Raw genomic sequence first — 19,959 nt, forward strand, 5'->3', positions numbered from 1 at the left:
ACTTACTTCATTCACTTAGTATGATAATCTGTAGTTCCGTCCACGTTGCTGCAAATGGCACTATTTCATTCTTTTTTATGGCTGAGTAATATTCATGTGTGTGTGTGTGTGTGTGTGTGTGTGTGTAAAACACACTTTCTTATCCATTCATCTGTTGATGGACATTTAGGTTGCTTCCATGTCTTGCCTATTGTAAATAGTTATGCTATAAACATTGGGGTACATGTATCTTTTGAAATTAGAGTTTTCCTCTTTTCCAGATATATGCCCAGGAGTGGGATTGCTGAATCATATGATAAGTCTATTTAATTTTTTAAGGAACCTCCATACTGTTTTCCATAGTAGCTGCACTAGTTTACTTTCCCACCAACAGTGTAGGAGGGTTCCCTTTTCTTCACACCTTCTCCAGCATTTATTATTTGTAGGCTTTTTGATGAAGGCCATTGTGACTGGTGTGTGGTGACTGACACCTCATTGTAGTTTTGATTTGCATTTTTCTAATAATTAACAATGTTGAACATCTTTTCGTGTGCCTATTGGCCATCTGTATGTCTTCTTTGGAGAAATACCTATTTAGGTCTTCTTTAGCTGTAATATTCTTGAGCTTCTACTTCATAAGAGGTTGCCTTGTGAATTAAATAATATAAATATCCAAAAGCATTTTTAAAGTATTAAATTATAGTAGACATGCAAGGTTTTCATTTTATTCATTGAGAATGGAAGCTTGGAAGGGAATGGAGCAGGCCAAACCAGGAGTCAGTGAATGGAGCTGGCTCTTAGGAAGAGATTCAGTTGACTACAGGAGGCCTAAGCAAGGATCTAGAGCCTAATAGCCAGAGAGTGGGGTCAGAGGAAATAGGAGGCCATCTAGGTAGTGGGTTGGTATCAGGAAGTCCAGCCAAAGGTTTCCTGGCAGGGAACTAAGGGTGCTGTTAAATGAGCAATTCTGGAGATCAGTCACAGAATCCAGTCTGAGCAGGGAAGGAAGAGAGGCCAGGATGGCCAACCAACTGGGAGAACTGGGAGGAATGAAGGATTGGCATGCTTTCTAAGGTCAGGGAGCAGGCTGACTGGGATAAAGACCCAGGAAGCAGATGGGTGGGAAGTTGCAAGGGGAGTACTCCTAAGGGATGGTAGGTCTAATGTGGAAACAAAAATGTGGGTGCTCAAGTGAGTGAAAGAGTATTGGAGATGAAGAGGTCAAGCGTGGGGAAAGCAGCTGTGTTAAGTGAGTTGGCCACAGCAGTGAGAGATGAGGAGCAGGGTAAGGAAGTTTAGGCAAAACTCATGGGCTTGGAACGAGGAGAGGCTTTTACCTGAGGCTGGCAAAGCATTGGCCTGTTAGTGGCTCTGAGGAGCCAGTGGCCCCTCACCAACTCCTCACCTGGAGGTCTCCATGCTATGGAAGAATGGGTCCTTTCCTTCCAGAGGGCTTTGGGAGTCAGAAGTCCAGCACTGTCCCTAAGGGAGGCCCAGATTTCCAGAGGAAAGTCTTTCTGAATGAGTTGAAGGCAGAAGAGAGTTTGTTTACGCAGTTTGAGGAATAGGATTTGTTTTACTCTACTTAGTACCATATAAATGTACAGAAGTTCAGTCCTGCTGTTCTTGGCAATTATAATCTGAAGAGGGTGGAAGAGGCAGAGGTATGTGGGAAATAACCACGACAGAAAATCTGGTAGTTATTTCTCTGGAGGTTTTGGGAAATATATAAAAGGGAAAATAGTTGAGTAAATTAAATGGGAAAAGTGACTTCCTAGGCAATTAGAAAAGAAAATTTCTCAAGAGGTGGTTGAAGATATTAAAGTATGATTAGGCAAAGGACTCTGGAATAGACAGATGCGAAGAGAATGTTTCTTTAATTCCATTGGCAAAACTATATGGAATATATAAAACCAGAAGGTGCTAATGTAAAGATTGAACAGGAGGAGGTGGGTGGTAAGAAGTACTATAAAAAGGACTAAAGGTGAAAATATAGCATTCACATGAAAGCAAGAAATATTCTGAGAGTTAACCAAGGATGGTGTTCAGGAAGTGGAGAGTGAGAGCCCAGCGATGGAGGAGTAAGGCGCTGCTATTTGGGGTGAATTTGGGTAGAGGGAGGTGAGAGGGATGATCGGAAAGGAGAAATCTGCAAGAGTCATGAACTCGAATTTTAACAGGCTTGAATGAGAAGCAGGTAAAATGCACCTTGGATGTGGAATAAACCACATGCACCAGAATCCTGAAATTGCCTGGTTTAAAAGAGGAAATTGAGGGAAGAGCCACTGATGATAGCAAGCTTTCACTTGAAGAAACTGAAAAGATGGTGTAACTCATGGTATCTGAGAAGGGAGAGTGACCGAGTGCGCTTGCACTGATAGTGAATCACTTAGCTTATGGGCAATGAGTGTCCCAGAAAGGAAAGGGCTGGACACAGTGCTGTCTCAGGGAGCTATGCTGTATAGTGATCTCTAACTTGCGACAGTCAGCATTTTGCCTTTTTCTGTCTCATTTTTTATCCGAAGTTTAAATGAGGAATGATGATAGATCGCACAAGTAGAGTGTGGCCTAAAACTATGGACACAAACTGCTCTGGAAACAAAGTTTCTACATGAATACATATGACAGTGATATGTCCACCAGAGGACAAACTCTTTTCTACTTTACTTCACTTATCATTCCTGCATTCCCAAACCCAGAATTGAGTAAAAAGGGTCTCTGAACCCCTGAAATCACTATCAGAAATCCAATGAACTTTACTCACAGGACAGGCCCTAGGCCCTTACTCAACTACCAGTGAACATATATCAGTAAAACCTTATCTGACTCATTGTTTCTACAAATTTGCCTGTCTGGCTACCCACCTGGCTACAGATTAGGGACTGAGAGGGGAAAGGCAAAAGTGAGATATAATGAGAGCAATGAAAAATAAAGCTCCTTCTGACAATAAGAGGATATCTAAAACTATAAAAATGAGATAGAAATGAAGCAGTAATATTCAGTGATACGGGGCTGTGTGTCTAGGGAAGAGAGTTCTGTACTTCCCAGATGTGCCTGGCGGGGTGCTTAGACTGATGGGCCTGCATGGTCGAGAAAGTTTCCAATTCTACACTGTACACTCTGTTAAGAATTAAAGAGAACAAATGGCACATTTTCAAAACTCCTAGCCAAAATGGTTAAGGTAATTTTAAAACATATTTTAGCATTTAAAGGAATGAGCTTCAATGATCTGGAAAATTCATTTCAGCAGTGCTACAGTATGAGTGAGTATCATTGTTGGGTCTTAGGTACAGAGGATGAGAGAGCATAAAAAAAAAGAAAGAAACAAAATTAGTTGAGAGAAGAGTAATGGCCCAGGAAAGCAGATGAGGAGGAAAGGAAGAACATCTTAAAAATGAGGAGAGAGGTGGTTTGGTTTCTCTTGTGGCATCAGATATAAATCTTGCCTGCATAGGGATTACAGCAGGTGCTAACTGTGACCTAAGCAGTCACTTGATTGCTTCAGGAAATGGTAGTTTCTGCGATGGTGGCTGATTCTCACTGTGATACTCAGTATGTCAACAAGGTGTTAAATCCCAATTACATATAATGCCCTGCGTGTGGCACCTTCCTCTGATTCATTCATGGGAGCCCACAGGATTGAGCCACTTTATTGTTAAGTCGTGGGCTCACTATCTTCCGTTTAAAAGCAGCTAGTGGCCGTGCTTTAACTCATCTTTATTTAACTTATTATTACTTCATTTATTAAAATTGTCAACTTATCTTTGTTTTCTTTATTATTTTGTTATTAAAGTTATTTTATTTAAGTTCTAATTGAAGTTGAATTGTGGGGAATAGTTTGGCAAACTACATCCTGTTGGAAGTTTTTGGAGCTGTAAATGACCAAAGCTTATATTATGCTCTGACTAACTGATTCCTCTCCATCAACCCAAAAGAGAAATCAGAAAAGCCTCAGGCTTCGAATTAAGGCAAAATTGTAACTGATCTTTCAGTTGCTGTTTTGCTAGACAATTTCTTCCTCATCAGTTTATTTTTATAGTATAGAGTTAGTAGGCTGCAGGGCCGGGGCTGGCCCAAGGCCAACCGAGGGCATAGCCTGAGAGGGAGAGTTATAATATAGGGTCCCTGAGATGCCTTGCTATATTATTCTTTTCATCCAAGTACCTGGTTTGGTTTAAGACTCCTATTGTTACAACTGATCATATACAAAAGTGCATCTGTCCACTAATTTATTCGTTCAATAAACTTTTATCTAGTCCCTGCAGTGTTCAAGGCACTATATGAAAACGGTGGGAAGAAACAAAGATGAATATGTTAATTCATTTCACATATATTTATTAAATACCTAGTATGAATGAGGTATTCTGCTAAGGGTTGGTGATATAGTGTGACTAAGATGCAGTTTTTAGCCCCAAAGACATCACAGTTTAGTAGGGTAGGTCAACTAATAAAAAGACAAGACAGTTCAGAGTGAGTGACATGTTATAATTGGGATAAGCGAGGTTCCAAGGCAGCACATTGGAGAGGCACCTAAGTTGTGGGAGACTTCCTGGAGGAGGTGACATTTAAGACAATCCCTTCAAAGAATTTTAGTGATTTAGTAAGTGCCTAAATCATGAAGAAAGTTTTGGAGGATCAGAAAAGATTTTATTCTCACACACTGTCTGTGGTGCTCTGCGATAAATGATGGGGTCTGTACCAATGCTTGTTTTTGATTGTTTTGACATTTTTGGTTTCTTTAATATTTGGTTGTCATTTAAAATTTTACCATTTAGCACCTTAAAACTAAGCTATCAGTTTCCACTCACAATCCTATCTGGGTGTGAAAAGAATTCTTTCCTCTGGGTGCTACACTATTAACCATGACACACCTTTGCTAAAAGGGCATCTCAACTTTATATGGCTTCAAATATCATCAAGGGATGCGATTTACATGGCATTAATTAGGCCATATTTTTAGACTTTATTTTCTGAAAAGGTTAATTTTAATCAGCTGCTTTTGCTTAATTAGAGTGACCAATTTGTAATACTTCATTCAGAGCCTTAGCCTTGTTAAAATTACAAGACACTTTTCCTCATTGAATAGAAAGCTTGAAATTTTAGACCAAGTATTGGCAAGTTAGTTTGTTAAATTGATGCTATGTGTGGAGACTTCATGCAGTTGAAAAAGAGATGCACATAGACAGAGAAGCTAATTAACTCTCAACTCTGTAGGTGTCATACTGATGCTGTCCATGGACACCGCAAGGCCTTGTTTTCCTTTTCTTTCTTTCTTCCCCACAATCCTCCACCCTCCCATGCCCAAAATTTCCAGCTGTGAAGGTCATTAAATATTTTCTTTTTTCTCTGTCACTGTTAGGCTTCCCACTGCCACAGTAGTCAGTTCTTTACCTTTTGAGATTAAGGCAATGTGTTGCAATCAGAGCAGATCTCTAAAACCGAGTTTACAAAAGAAATAAAAATAATATGAAATTGAGGTTATTGTTTGATGTGCCTTGGGAAAAATGTCCCACAAATTGTGGTAGCTTCTAGATGTCTTATGTAAAATACTTCAGTGGGAAATAGGTCTCTTTGTCTCTATTCAAGTTGGTTCATTTTGGTCTGCTGTTTTTGCCCCTGCGCGTCATCTAATGCTGTTCAGAGTTGTAGTTATCCTGGGTTTTCTGTGTTTGTCAATTGGATCTCCATGTTATAGATGGCTTATTGTCTATCAGCTGCAGAATAAGCCAGAGTTTGGTTTACTGGAACTGAGTGAAGGATGGGTTCATTCAGCAGCAGTTTTTGCTTCTTTGAAGGAAAGGCAGAGAAATCTCAGTAGCCAGAAGCCTAAATAACTGAGAAACCCATGTCCCCGGAGACTTAGCTCCTCATCTGCTTATCTGTTTTCCAGTTCTCTTATTATTCTAAGACTAAAATATATCTGAACTCAGACTATATAAAGTAATACAACTAATCCTGGACCAACAGGGTAGATCTTACATATCCAAATAAGTCTTGCCTTCTTTGAAGTGGTTGCCTTGAGAGGCTCAACACTTACAGGAGTTCAGCATATATTTAGGATTCCTTTTAGAATCACTTTCAGAGACAGTGACATTTTCTATTGAATTAGCTTCATTATCACAAAATCTTAATCTTTTGAAGATGTGTGATTTTTTGAGAAGGTTAAAACTTACTGGATGTCAAGTGTGCTACAGAAGGTAAATGGCTTGGCTGACCATTACTATTTTGGCTTAAAATTAGGTTTGACTAAAGAAATTCATTATTCATTGCTCATAGTAGAGATGAAATACCTATAAATAAAGTTTGATTTAACTACAGATGAGAAGTTCTACTACCAGAAAATTGGTCATCCCAGTGGAAAACATGTTTACATCTTTTCTCAAATTTTGACATTAAGGTTATACTGATTTTATGAAATAAATTGGAGAGAATTACATCTTTTTCTGTGGTTTGGAACTTAAATCCCTTGTTCTTAATCCTGGCCATACATTATAATCACCCAAGGAAATGGGAAAAAAAAGAAAAAACTACTGATACCTGAGTCTCACTCCCAGAGATTCTGATGGACACCTGGAGACTTTTAAAAGCACCTCAGGTGATTCTAATGTGCAGCCAAGGATGTGGATCATTGTTTTAAATAACATTAAAGCTATTTGCTCTTAAAAATTGAGCTCTGCTCTAAAGCCACATGCAGCCAATGCACTTTTTAACTTTTCTACTTCTTTTGAATCAGATTTGGTAGCTTCTGATTTTCAAGGAAATCCTCCATTTCTTTAGATTGTTACAGTACGTTGCAACAGATGCCAATATTCTATTCTATATATATAAAATTTTAAAATTTACTTCTCTAGAGGGGAGGGGATAGCTCAAATGGTACAGCGCATGCTTAGCATGCCCCAGGTCCTGGGTTCAATCCCCAGTACCTCTAAGAATAAATTAATCTATTTACCTCCCCCTACCCCCACCAAAATAAAATAATTAAATAATAGAGCAACAAAGAAATAAAATTAAAAAAATAAAATAAAATAAAATTTACTTCTCTATATCTTTATATCTTTTTTCTAATCTTTAATTTTACTTTTTTTTTCATTCTCTTTTTTCACTTATCCTCAATCAGGCTCATGATGAGTTTTACCACCGATTTTATCAATTTTCTTGGTTCTTTCAAGGAATCACTCTTTGGATTACTTATCTTTCAATTTTTGTTTTCCATTTCATTAATTGCAGCTTTTATCTTTATTTGATTGATTTTATTGTTCTTTTTCTAATGTCTTAAGATGAATACAGTCTTTCATGTACATCTTCTTTAATAATGAAGGCATGTAAGGCTACACATCTTTCTAATTTTAGTTTTAATTGAGCCTTCTATTGAACTTATAATATTGCCATTAATTTCCTCTTGAATCCAATGATTATTAAGAGTACAATTTTTAATTTCCAAGGATCTTAATTTAGGAAGCTAGCATTTTTGAATCATATTTTTATTTACTTCAAATTTTATTGGATTATGATATGAGAATGTGTCCAATGAAATGTTTCTTATTTTGAATTTGTTAAGGATTTCTTTGAAATCAATTATATGATTCTCATGAAGCCTCCATGGACACATGAAAAATTAATTATATTCTCTGTTCATAGGATGCAAAGTTCTTCATGTATCTGTTAAATTAAGTTTATTAGTTATACAGTTGACCCTTGAAAAATGCAAGAGTTAATCCACATATAACTTATAGTTGGACCTCCTTATCCACGGTTCCTCTGCATCTGCAGATTTAACCAACCATAGACCATACAGTACTGTAGTATTTACTATTGAAAAGTATCTGCATATAAGTGGACCCTTGCAGTTCAAACCCTTATTGTTCAAGGGTAAACTGTATGTTCACTTTTTCCATCTATATCTTTCTAAATATGTGTATTATATATTGCTGTGTAACAAACTACCCTAATACTTAGGGGCTTAAAACTGTTAACATTTAATATCTCATGGTTTCTGTGGGTCAGAAATTTCAGTGCAGCTTACCTGGGTGGTTTTGGCTTAAGCTTTCTCACAAGTTGTCGGTCAAGTTATTGGTCAGGGCTTCATTCATCTGAAAGGTTGACTGGGGCTAACAGACCCATTTCCAAGATTGCTGGCTCACATGCGTGCAGGCACAGCATTTCAGTTCCTTGCTGGCTATTGGCGAAACACCCTCATGGGCCTCTCCACAGAGTACCTGAATGTTCTCATAACATAGCAGCTAGCTTTCCCCAGAGTGAGTGATCCAAGAAAGAGAGCAGATAGGAAGCTGCAGTATCTTTTATGACTTAGTCTCCAAAGTTGCACATCATCACTTCTGCATTTTTTCCTTATTCCTTCCTTGGAAGCAAATCACTAAGTCTAGCCCACATTCAAGGGATGGCAAATTAGGCTTCACCTTTTAAAGGGAATGTCAAAGAATTTGTGGACATTATTTTAAAGCAATAATTTAATCTGAATTTAATGTACTATGTATTTTAAAAAATTTCTTTTTGCAATTATAGTAAATATATGAAGCAAAGACTTGTTCTTTTGTTTATTGAATGCAAGTTCATGAATTGTATCTTCTTCATAAAGTGCCTGTTATGATATGTTTCTTTATGATCCTGTTTCAATATTAAAACAGCACTTTTAATATTAAATTCCATGTTGTCTAATATTAATATTTGCATTTTTGTGCTTTTTCTTTGTTGCATTTACCTTATTTTCAACCTCCCTTTATCTATATTTTTCATGTGTATTCCTAACAAACTATACATACCTGAGTTTTGTGTTTTTAATGTAGCCTGGTAATCTTGGTTTTTTAATGGGAGAATTTTAATTTTTTATTTTATATTGAAGTATAGTTGATTTACAACGTTCTGTTAGTTTCTGGTGTACAGCAAAGTGATTCAGTAATATTATATATATGTGTATATTCTTTTTCATATTCTTTTCCATTATGGTTTATTATAGGATATCGAATATACTTCCCTGTGCTTATACATTAGGACCTTATTTTTTTAATCTATTTTATATGTAGTAGTTTGTATCTGCTAATCCCAAACTCCTAATTTATCCCTTCCCCACCCCCTTTCCCCTTTGGTTTGTTTTCTATGTCTGTGAGTCTGTTTCTGTTTTGTAAACAAGTTCATTTGTGTTATTTTTTACATTCCATGTATAAGTGGTATCATATAATGTTTGTCTTTGTCTGACTTACTTTATTCACTTAGTATGATAGTCTCTGGATCCACTTCATGTTGCTGTAAATGGCATTATTTCATTCTTTTTATGGCTGAGTAGTACTCCACTGTATATATATAAAACACATCTTTATCCATTCATCTGTTGATGGACATTTAAGTTGTTTCTATGTCTTGGATATTGTAAATAGTGCTGCTATGAACATTGGGGTACATGTATCTTTTCAAATTAGAGGTTTCTCCAGATACATGCCCAGGAGTGGGATTGCTGAATCATATGGCAACTCTATTTTTAGTTTTTTAAGGAAACTCCGTACTATTCTCCATAGTGGCTGCACCAATTTACATTCCTACCAGCAGTGTGGGAGGGTCCCCTTTTCTCCAAACCCTCTCCAGCATTTATTATTTGTAGACTTTTTGATGATGGCCATTCTGACCATGTGAGGTGAAATCTCATTGTAGTTTTGATTTGCATTTCTCTAATAATTAGCGTTATTGAGCATCTTTTCATGTGCCTGTTGGCCATCTGTATGCCTTCTCTAAAGAGATGTCTGTTTAGGTCTTCCCCCATTTTTTTTTTACTGGATTTTTTTTTCTGTTATTGTTATTGAGTTGGATGAGCTGTTTATATATTTTGGGAATTAAGCCCTTGTTGGTCACATTGCAAATATTTTCTCCTAGTCTGTAGGTTGTCTTTTCATTTTGTGTATAGTTTCCTTTGCTGTGCAAAAGCTTGAAAGTTTGATTAGGTCCCTTAATGGGAGAATTTAACCCACTTATATTTAGTATAACAACAGATGTTTTTGAAAAACGTACTTCTATTCTACTATGTTTAGTATTTATTTCACTGTTTCATCCTTTTCCCTTTCTTTTTGCTGTTTTGATGAATTTTTTAAATTGCTGTTTTCTTGGCATTTTTACTGTGCTTTCCCATTCCCTAGTCATTATCTTCCCATTTCTGACATATCTAATAAATAATGTGTGTATATTTATCAAGTAGCTATAACTTTATTCTTTCACCATTATTCTTTCTCTCCTCCAGTAAGATAAATGTATTTATTTTCACATTTTCCATGTACATCGCCCTGTCAGATGAGATTTATAGAGAATTTTACTTTTCTCCCTTCACCCCACCCCCTGCAAATCCTTAGCTATTGGTTATGCCATATTTTTATTTCTTGACCATTATTGGGTTTTCCTTCATAGTATGTCTCTTCTATTTCTTTAACCTTTGCTTTGTACTTAAACACAACTTCCACGTTATTGCTATTGATTTATATTTAATTATATATTGCAGGGTTCATTGTTCACATCTGTATTCTTTCCTCATAGTCTTTCCCTGGCTTAAGGACTTTTTATTGTTGCTGCTATTGGTTAGAATATTTTCTTGAGTATTTTCCTCTATGGGACCATGTGAGTGCTATAGTCTCTAAATGCAAGCTCCTTGAACACAGAGACTTTATATTGTTTACTTATGTGTTTCTAGCACATAAAACTGTGTTTAGTACATAACAAGCAATCAATACGTGTTCATTGAGCATAGTAGTCATGAGCTCTTTCAAACTTAAGGCTGAAGTCTCTTTTTAACCATAGAAAATTCCCTCTCTTATTTATGTGATTATTGCCTCTTCTCCATCTGTTTCTTTTTCCTGATTCTGGAATGCGTATTATTGGCATGTTAGTTCTCTTGGCTCTGAACTCTAATCTCTTACTCATTCCTCATGATTTCCATCATTTTCCCTTTTGCTCTGTGTAAGAGGTTTTTCATCTGCTTACTCTTTCAGGTAAGTAATGCATTTTTCAACCATTCTTTCTTTTAGTTACCTCTAATCCATTGATATTTTAAATTTGAATAGCATGTTTTTAGTGCCCAGAATTATTAACTTTTTATTATTTATTTCATAGTACTCTTATTAAAAAAAAAAAGTTGTTTTCTGTCTCTTCTAGCAGTCCTGTCTCACTAGGGGACAGGACTTTAGCAGATCTGATTGGTCTGCCTCTCTCTGGTTACCGGATCCCCTTAAGTACTAGGTTACTTCTGTTTTCAATTTTCCTGCTTAAGCTAGGTTAACCTTCTCCATAGTTGGAGACACAACACTTTCTACTCCTGCATCAAGAGTGTGAGAGGACGTCTCTATGTTCCTAGGTGTCCCTAAATGCAAGTGCTGGGGTTCTTTTAGCTTCAGAGATATAGAAGAAGTACTCCTGTACTTTTTCTATTAAGATCCAAATCCCTCTCCCCCCAACCAGAACCACATACATGCTCTGAGGGAGAGTGTCCCCTTAGCCAAGAGATCCACATGTCCCCTCGGGCCTAGTTCTTCCATGTTCTCACCCCAGGGCTCTCCACTGCTGCTGCTCAAGCCCCCTTTAGGCCTCGACATCCTGGTAGAACCTATAGCCTCTAACACCCCTCAGACTTCTCCAGCTTACTCATTCCAGCCAGCTGAAGTCTGGGGGAAAGAAGAGTATTAGAGATGCAGAATCATTCCCCTTTTCTTTAAGTTTTGATGAGCAGTAGCCTATACTTTTATAACTGGCTCATACTATCTAAGCCCAGTGTGAATAAAGTTACGTGAATTAATGTATAAGAAAATGTAAAATAATGAGATCTTAAAATTAGAAATAACATGGAAGTTATAATAAAATTAGTCTCTTAATTTGTATGGTGCTGTATGGTTTTCATGCAATTTTATACACACAGTCTCATTTGAGTTCCAAAGTAGCTCTGTGTGATAAGGATGGATGTTATTATTCCCATTTAACAGATGAGGAAACTACAGTTCATAAAGAGTAGATAACTTGTCCAAGGACACATGGGTAATAGTGGAGCTGGATTGGAGAATAAACCTTCTTACCCAGAATACCACACCACAGCTTGCTTGCTTGTTTGTTTCCAATTGCCTTCAGAACATGTTTTATTGCATAATGATTTCTGGAATCCCTAAGTTATATGCTGTAACCTGTATTATATTTTTTCAACTGTTTCTATCACATTGATATGAACAGTTTAAAATATATATAAATACTTGGTGGTGAGTATAAAGTAATAAGATTTTCTTACATAATTTGAAATCTAACAAAAAAGAAATTTGAAAATCGTTTGAAAGATTAATATAACTAGAATATGTGAATTATTTCTTGAAGATAACTTTTTTTGAAGGAGAATATATATTTGGATATATGAGTACTTAAAATTTTCTCCTTGTAATATATTTTTTAAACATTTGAATTTATCTTACCATGCACTAGAGATGCACGCAACCATTTCCCTACCAGGCATGGCATGTGTTTTGTCTTAGAGTATATTAGTACAGAAGTAAATGAATCAGTAGCTGCTATAAAGACCAGACCTTTGTCCTGATCCCAGTCCTTTTTCATGCAAAGACTGTGTTAAAAGTGTTATCACATACTCAGGAGGGGTAATCAAAATATTTAACAACTAACATGACCTGGTCAGTGAGCAGTCAAAACATACACTGGCAACACCTGGTATGATTGTATCAGAGTGTACTGATGGTGTATTAGCCCTCCTCACAGTTGGGCAGAACCTTACACTTTCCTGAGTATTTTCATATTCATTCTCTCACTTAATCTGTAGTTGGGGTGTGTGTGGAGAATATAGTGTTATCCCTTTTTTTTCCAAATTGAGGGACTGACAGCCCAGAGAAGTTAAACATAGGGTCCCTTAGAAAGAAAGACTTTTGGCTCTTAGTTCAGTATTCTTCCTTGGATAGAAGAGGGAAATTTCTACCCAAGGAGGAGATGAGAGTAGCCATTTTTGATAGGACAAATAATCCATTTCTTTCAGAGAAAACTCGTAATAGGTGATGGTGTGTAGAATGACCAGTCCTTGTCTCCCTGGAACCTTCCTGTCTGAAGCTTATTCTTCACTTTCAAAGTCCCTTGCAGGGGATGCCTGCCCTGGAAGAGTGAAACTGACTCGAGTGAGTGAGCAGGTTTTTCCCAGCACTGACTTGGCCTCTTTTCTCCATATCCACAGGGATATTGAGTACAAAGCCTTTCTTTAAAAGTACATTCTTTTAACTGCTTGTTTTTTTCCTGCTTCCTTCCACAGAATGGTCTCCCCTCAGTGAGCAACCCATATGTTTTTAATGGTGATTTTGTAGATCGAGGAAGAAATTCCATGGAGGTCCTAATGATCCTGTTAGTGAGTTTTCTTGTCTACCCCAATGACCTGCACTTGAACAGAGGCAACCATGAAGATTTTATGATGAATATGAGGTAACCTAGGCCTATAGATTTCCTTTGTTTTCTATTCTGGAAAATGCTGCCATGTTTAGTTCCTAGCAGAGTGTTAGAGGTGAGTGTAGAGAAGTAGGGATAAGGGGAAATCTCAAGGAAAACCTCAATTCTTATCCCTCTGTACCTTCCCCAGTCTTCTACTGAGTGAGTGTAAATTGCTCTGAAGTCCTCTTCTGATCTTTTCTTCCAGTTCTTCCTTCTCCCTTCTATTATGTTCTTCTTTCCACACCTACCCTTCATAGGCCAAATCATGAGCTGGGCAGATGTGTTAGGCCAGGTTTGGAGGTGTGGTAGGATCTACGAGTAGGTTTAAATGGAATCATTCTGTTGCCAGTCTTTTGGCTTGCCTCAGATGTTGTCTCAGAAACTAGTACTGTGTTTTTCATGGATGTGTATTTTTTTTATGACATGGTGATTGCTTCTGGCATAGTTGTTCATAAACATATTTGAGAACAGCTGTAACATAGCATTTCAACTATCTGACTCACTGGAGATTTGAGGAATAAAGATTGGTTAAATGGTTTACTAATTTTTGCTAAAATATACAGTAAGTGACAAATGTTCTCCTTTCCCTTCTTTCCTCCTCTTCCTTTTCTTCCTTCTCTTCCCCTTCCTTTTGTTCTCCTTTTCTTTTTCTTTTGTTTCTTATTTCATGAAAAACAGAATCTGGTTTGCTCTAGAGAAGTAGAAGCCATGGTATATTTCATACTTTGGTCCTAGGGTACATTGATCAAAGCTCAGCAACTGATTAGTTTTGTCTTTGGGGCAGTTTTGGCACCTGGCCTGAATACAGAGTTTCAATTCTAATCCTCAGGTATGGATGCAATTGCTAAGATTATGAAGATAAAAATCCCAAGGCTATTTTCAGAGGCCCATTATATAGCTCGGTACGTTTATTTGGGCATGCCATTTACCCTTCCATTTATTTCATGAGTTGCATTTATCTAGTGTCTACAATGGTTAGTGAAAGAGACATGGCCCCTGCCTTCCTAGAGTTTACATCTAGCAGGGAAGACACAAGTTGACCAGGTTTTTCAAATGTAGGGGATCCAGCCTGTCTGGTGGGTGCTGGAAGCTTCTCCCATAGAAGTATGGCATTAGGCTGAGACCTGAAGGATGAATTAGACCAAGAGAGGGACATGACATAGTCATCAAACCACAAGAAAAGAGAACAAAAAGAAGAAAGAGAAAAAAAGACCTATAAAAACAAACCCAAAACAATGAACAAAATGGCAATAAGAACGTATGTATTGATAATTACCTTAAATGTAAATGGATTAAATGCTCCAGCCAAATGACATAGATTGGATGAATGGATACCAAAATAAGACCCATATGTATGCCGTCTACAAGAGACCCATTTCAGAGCTAGAGACACATGCAGGCTGAAAGTAAGGTGATGGGAAAAGATAGTCCATGCAAATGGAAACCAAAATAAAGCTGGAGTAGCAATACTTGTATCAGATAAAGTAGATTTTAAAATAAAGACTGTTACAAGAGACAGAGAAGGACACTACATAATGCTTAAGCGATCAATCCAAGAAGAGGATATAACAATTATAAATATATATGCACCCAACATAGGAGCACCTCAATGTATAAGGCAATTGTTAACAGACATAAAAGGAGAAATCAACAATAACACAATAATAGTGGGGGACCTTAACACCCCACTTACATCAATGGACAGATCATCGAGACAGAAAATCAATAAGGAAATAGAGGCCCTAAATAACACTTTAGACCAGAGGGACTTAATTGCTATCTATAGAGCATTCCATCCAAAAGCAACAGAATACACAATCTTCTCAAGTGCATATGGAACATTTTCCAGAATCGGCCACATGCTGGCCCACAAAGCAAGTCTCAGTAAATATAAGAAAATTATACCTGTACCAAGCATCTTTTTCAACCACAGTGCTATAAGGCTAGAAATCAACTACAAGAAAAAAAAAAAAACTGCAAAAACTGCAAACATGTGGAAGTTAAACAATATGCTACTAAACAATCAATGGATCAAAGAGGAAATCAAAAAATACTTTGAGACAAATAAAAATGAAAACACAATGATACAAAACCTCTGGGATGCACCAAAAGCAGTTCTAAGAGGGAAGTTTATAATGATACAAGCCTACCTCAGGAAACCAGAAAAATCTCAATTAAACAACCTAACCTTACACCTAAAGCAGCTAGAGAAAGAAGAACAAACAAAACCCAAAGTCAATAGAAGAAAAGAAATCATAAAGTTTAGAGCAGAAATAAATGAAATTGAGACTAAAAAAAATTAGAAAAGATCAATGAAACTAAAGGCTGGTTCTTTGAAAACATAAACCAAGTTAATAAACCTTTAGTCAGACTCATCAAGAAAAAAAGGGGGAGGGCCCAAATTAGTAAAAATTAGAAATGAAAATGGAGACATTACAACCAACACCACAGAAATACAAAGGATCATAAGAGGCTGCTATGAGCAACTCTACACCAACAGAAAAGACAACACAGAAGAAATGGACAATTTGTTAGAAAGATACAATTTGTCAAGACTGAATAAAGAAGAAATAGAAAATATAAATAGACCAATTACCAGTACTGAAATTGAATCAGTAATTTAAAAACTCCCAACAAACAAAAGGCCAGGACAAATGGCTTCACAGGTGAATTCTACCAAACATTCAGAGAAGAGTTAACACCTATCCTTCTGAAACTCTTCCAAAAAATTTGCAGAGGAAGGAACACTTCCAAACTCATTCTATGAGACCACCATCACCCTGATACCAAAACCAGACAAAGATATCACAAAAAAAGAAGATTATAGGCCAATATCACTTATGAATATAGATGCAAAAATCCTCAACAAAATACTAGCAAATTGACTCCAACAATGCATTAAAAGGATCTTACATCATGATCAAGTGGGATTTATCCCAGGAATGCAGGGATTTTTCAATATTTGCAAATCAATCAATGTGATACACCGCATTAACAAACTGAAGAATAAAAACCCTATGATTGTCTCAACAAATTCAGAAAAAGCTTTTGATAAAATTCAGCATCCATTTATGATAAAAACTCTCCAGGAGGTGAGCACAGGCGGAACATACCTCAACATAATAAAGGCCATATATGGCAGACCCACAGCTAACATCATACTTAATGGGGGAAAGCTGAAAGCATTTCCTCTAAGATCAGAAACAAGACGAGGATGCCCACTCTTGCCACTTTTATTCAACATAGTTTTGGAAGCCATAGCAATCAGAGAACAATAAGAAATAAAGGGAATCCAAATTGAAAATGAAGAAGTAAAACTGTCACTGTTTGCAGATGACATGGTACTGTACATAGAAAACCCTAAAGAAGCAACCAGAAAACTACTAGAACTCATCAATGAATTCAGTTAAGTCATAGGATGCAGAAATCAGTTGCATTTCTGTACACTAACAATGAAATAGCAGACAAAGAAATTAAGGAAACAGTACCATTTACCATTGCACCAAAAAGAATAAAATACCTAGGAATAAACCTACCCAAGGAGGCAAAAGACCTGTACTCTGAAAACGATAAGACACTGATGAAAGAAAATGAAGATGACGTAAACAGATGGAAAGATATACCGTGTTCTTGGATTGAAAGAATCAATGTTGTTAAAATGGCTGTACTACCCAAGGCAATATATACAGATTCAATGCAATCCCTATCAAATTACCAATGACATTCTTCACAGAGATGGAACAAAAAATGTTAAAATTTGTATGGAAACACAAAAGACCCTGAATAGCCAAAACAGTCTTGAAAAAGAAGAATGGGGCTGGGGGAGTCACACTCACTGACTTCAGACCATACTACAAAGTTACAGTAATCAAAACAGTATGGTACCAGCACAAAAACAGACACATAGATCAATGAAACAGGATAGAAAATCCAAAAATAAACCCACGCACTTATGGTCAATTAATCTATGACAAGGGAGGCAAGAATATACAACGGAGAAAAGACGGTCCCTTTAATAAGTTGTGCTCGGAAAACTAGACAGCTACATGTAAAAGACTGAAATTAGAACATTCTCTAATACCATATTAAAAAATAAACTCAAAATGTGTTAAGGACTTAGATGTAAGACCAGATACTGTAAAACTCCTAGAGGAAAACATAGGCAGAACACTCTTGGGCATAAATCACAGCAATATATTTTTTGAACCAGTTCCTGGAGTAATGGAGATAAAAGCAAAAATAAACAAATGGGGTCTAATTAAAATTAAAAGCTTTTACACAGGTAAGGATATCATCAACAAAACAGAAAGACAACCTACGTAATGAGAGAAAATATTTGCAAATAATGTGACTGATGAGGGACTAATTTCCAAAATACACAAACAAAACAGCTCATAAACCTTAATAACAAAAACAAACAAACAAACAAAAAAAACAAGCAACCCAATCACACACTGGGCAGAAGACCTAAATAGACATCTCTCCAAAGAAGACATCCAGATGGCCAACAAGCACATGAAAAGATGCTGAACATCACTAATTGTTAGAGAAATGCAAATCAAAACTACAATGAGATATCACTTCACACCAGTCAGAATGGCCATCATTAAAACATCCACAAGCAAATAGATGCTGGAGAGAGTGTGGAGAAAAAGGAACCTCCTACACTGTTGGTGAGAATGTAAATTGGTGCAGCCACTATGGAGGACAGTATGGAGGTTCCTTAAAAAACTAAAAATATACTAACCATATGATCCAGCAATCCCACTCTTGGGCATATGTCTGCAGAAAAATATAATTCGAAAAGACACATGAACCCCAATGTTCACAGCAGCACTATTTACAATAGCCAAGACATGGAAACAACCTGAATGTCCATCGACAGATGACTGGGTAAAGAAGATCCCACACACTGGAATACTACTCAGCCATAAAAAAGAATGAAATAATGCCATTTGCAGCAACATGGATGGACCTGGAGATCATCATTCTAAGTGAAGTAAGCCAGAAAGAGAAAGAAAATACCATGTAATATTGCTTATATGTAGAATCTTAAAAAGGACACAAATGAACTTATCTACAAAACAGAAACAGACTCACAGACATAGAGAAGAAACTTATGATTACCAGGGGGTAAAGAGGATGGGAAGGGATAAATTGGGAATTCAAAAGTTGTACCTCTTAGGGGAGTGATGGAAATGTTAGCTATCTTGATTGAGGTAGTGGTTTCATTGGTGTATACATCTATCAAAATTCATCAAGTTGTACGTCTGAAATATGTGTAGTTTACTGTACAGGAACCATACCACAGTAAAGATGTTAAAAAAAAAAAAATAGAGGACCATGGCAGGCAGATGGGAAACAATATTCCACAGTGAGGACACAACTTACGCAGAGCTTGAGAAAGGACTTTAGACTTGAAAGAAATTCAGGATTGTAGGCACATAGACTGAAGGACAGGATGGTACCTGATAGGGCTAGAGACCTAAGAAATGACTGGATCATGCAAAGGAATTTGGACTTTCTTCTGAGGACAAGGGAAAACTATAGAAGAGTATCATAAAATTTGTGTTGTAAAATGCAGCCGGAAGAGTTATTTAGAGAGTGACAAGAATGGATATGGAGAGATCAATTAGGAAGTAGTTGAAGAGATAGGTGATGGATTTTCACTTAGACTCGGGTGGTAGAGATGGAGATCCAAAGAAGTAGATACATTCAGGAGGAGTTTAGGCAGTGATTTAAGGCTTAGTTATGTGGTATGGAGGACTTGAAAGAAGAGAGAATTGAGGATGACCTCCAGGGCCTAGCTTGAATTTGGACTATCACTAATATTGGGAACATGATAAGAGGAGAAAGTTGGGATGAGGGAGAATGATGAGTTCAGTTTGGGGTAAGCTGATTTGAGGTGCTGTTGAGTAGGCAGGACTGAATTTAACTTGGAAAACATAGCGTTACACTATAGAAGCTTCACATGACATGATCTGCACGGAAGCCTGGAGTGAGTATGCTATGTTCTAATTTCACTGTGTTGGATGTTAAAGGTGTATATTATTATCCTAAGGCAAGGAAAGTAATTGAAAAAAAAAAACCATCATTAAATTTTCCTTGGTGTTTGCCATTCAGGCATTAAAATTCCTGACACTTTCTATTAAAACCTTCAATACCATTACATGAACTATATCAGAGAGAATATAAAGAACCAACTTGTTATCTTCTAGGCTTTTCTTTGTCTTTGTTCAGTCTTCCCCCTTCTCCCCCCTCCCCTTGCCAATAATTCATTTACTATAAGATACAGGATGTCTAAGAAATTCTATCTAAATGAAAAGCGTTCTCCCACACCTTCCCCAGCTGCCGCAGCATATGTCTCTGAATCCTAGCAATACTTATGCAACTTGTGCCAACCACATATTTCTTAAGTTGCCTTATAATTGTTCCATGGAAATTTATCTTCTTTTCCCAAGTATACTCAGCTCCTTGAGGGTAGGGATGATGTCATCAGCTGCGTTTGTTCTTTCCCATCATGCCTAG

The 19,959-nt window shown here is 36.9% G+C and overlaps 1 protein-coding gene across 9 annotated transcripts in view; it reads left to right on the plus strand.

The window, feature by feature from the left end:
* Window positions 1–19,959, plus strand: part of PPEF1 (protein phosphatase with EF-hand domain 1) — a 126,940-nt gene that overhangs the window by 76,682 nt on the left and 30,299 nt on the right. For all 9 annotated transcript variants that reach the window (XM_074358953.1, XM_074358948.1, XM_074358946.1 and 6 more), the window contains one exon: window positions 13,259–13,425. In XM_074358953.1, the coding sequence (XP_074215054.1) occupies window positions 13,259–13,425 (167 nt within the window). The remainder of the gene's footprint in view (window positions 1–13,258; window positions 13,426–19,959) is intronic.

Source organism: Camelus bactrianus, chromosome X, assembly GCF_048773025.1.
Source record: "Camelus bactrianus isolate YW-2024 breed Bactrian camel chromosome X, ASM4877302v1, whole genome shotgun sequence".
NCBI classification, from domain to species: domain Eukaryota; kingdom Metazoa; phylum Chordata; class Mammalia; order Artiodactyla; family Camelidae; genus Camelus; species Camelus bactrianus.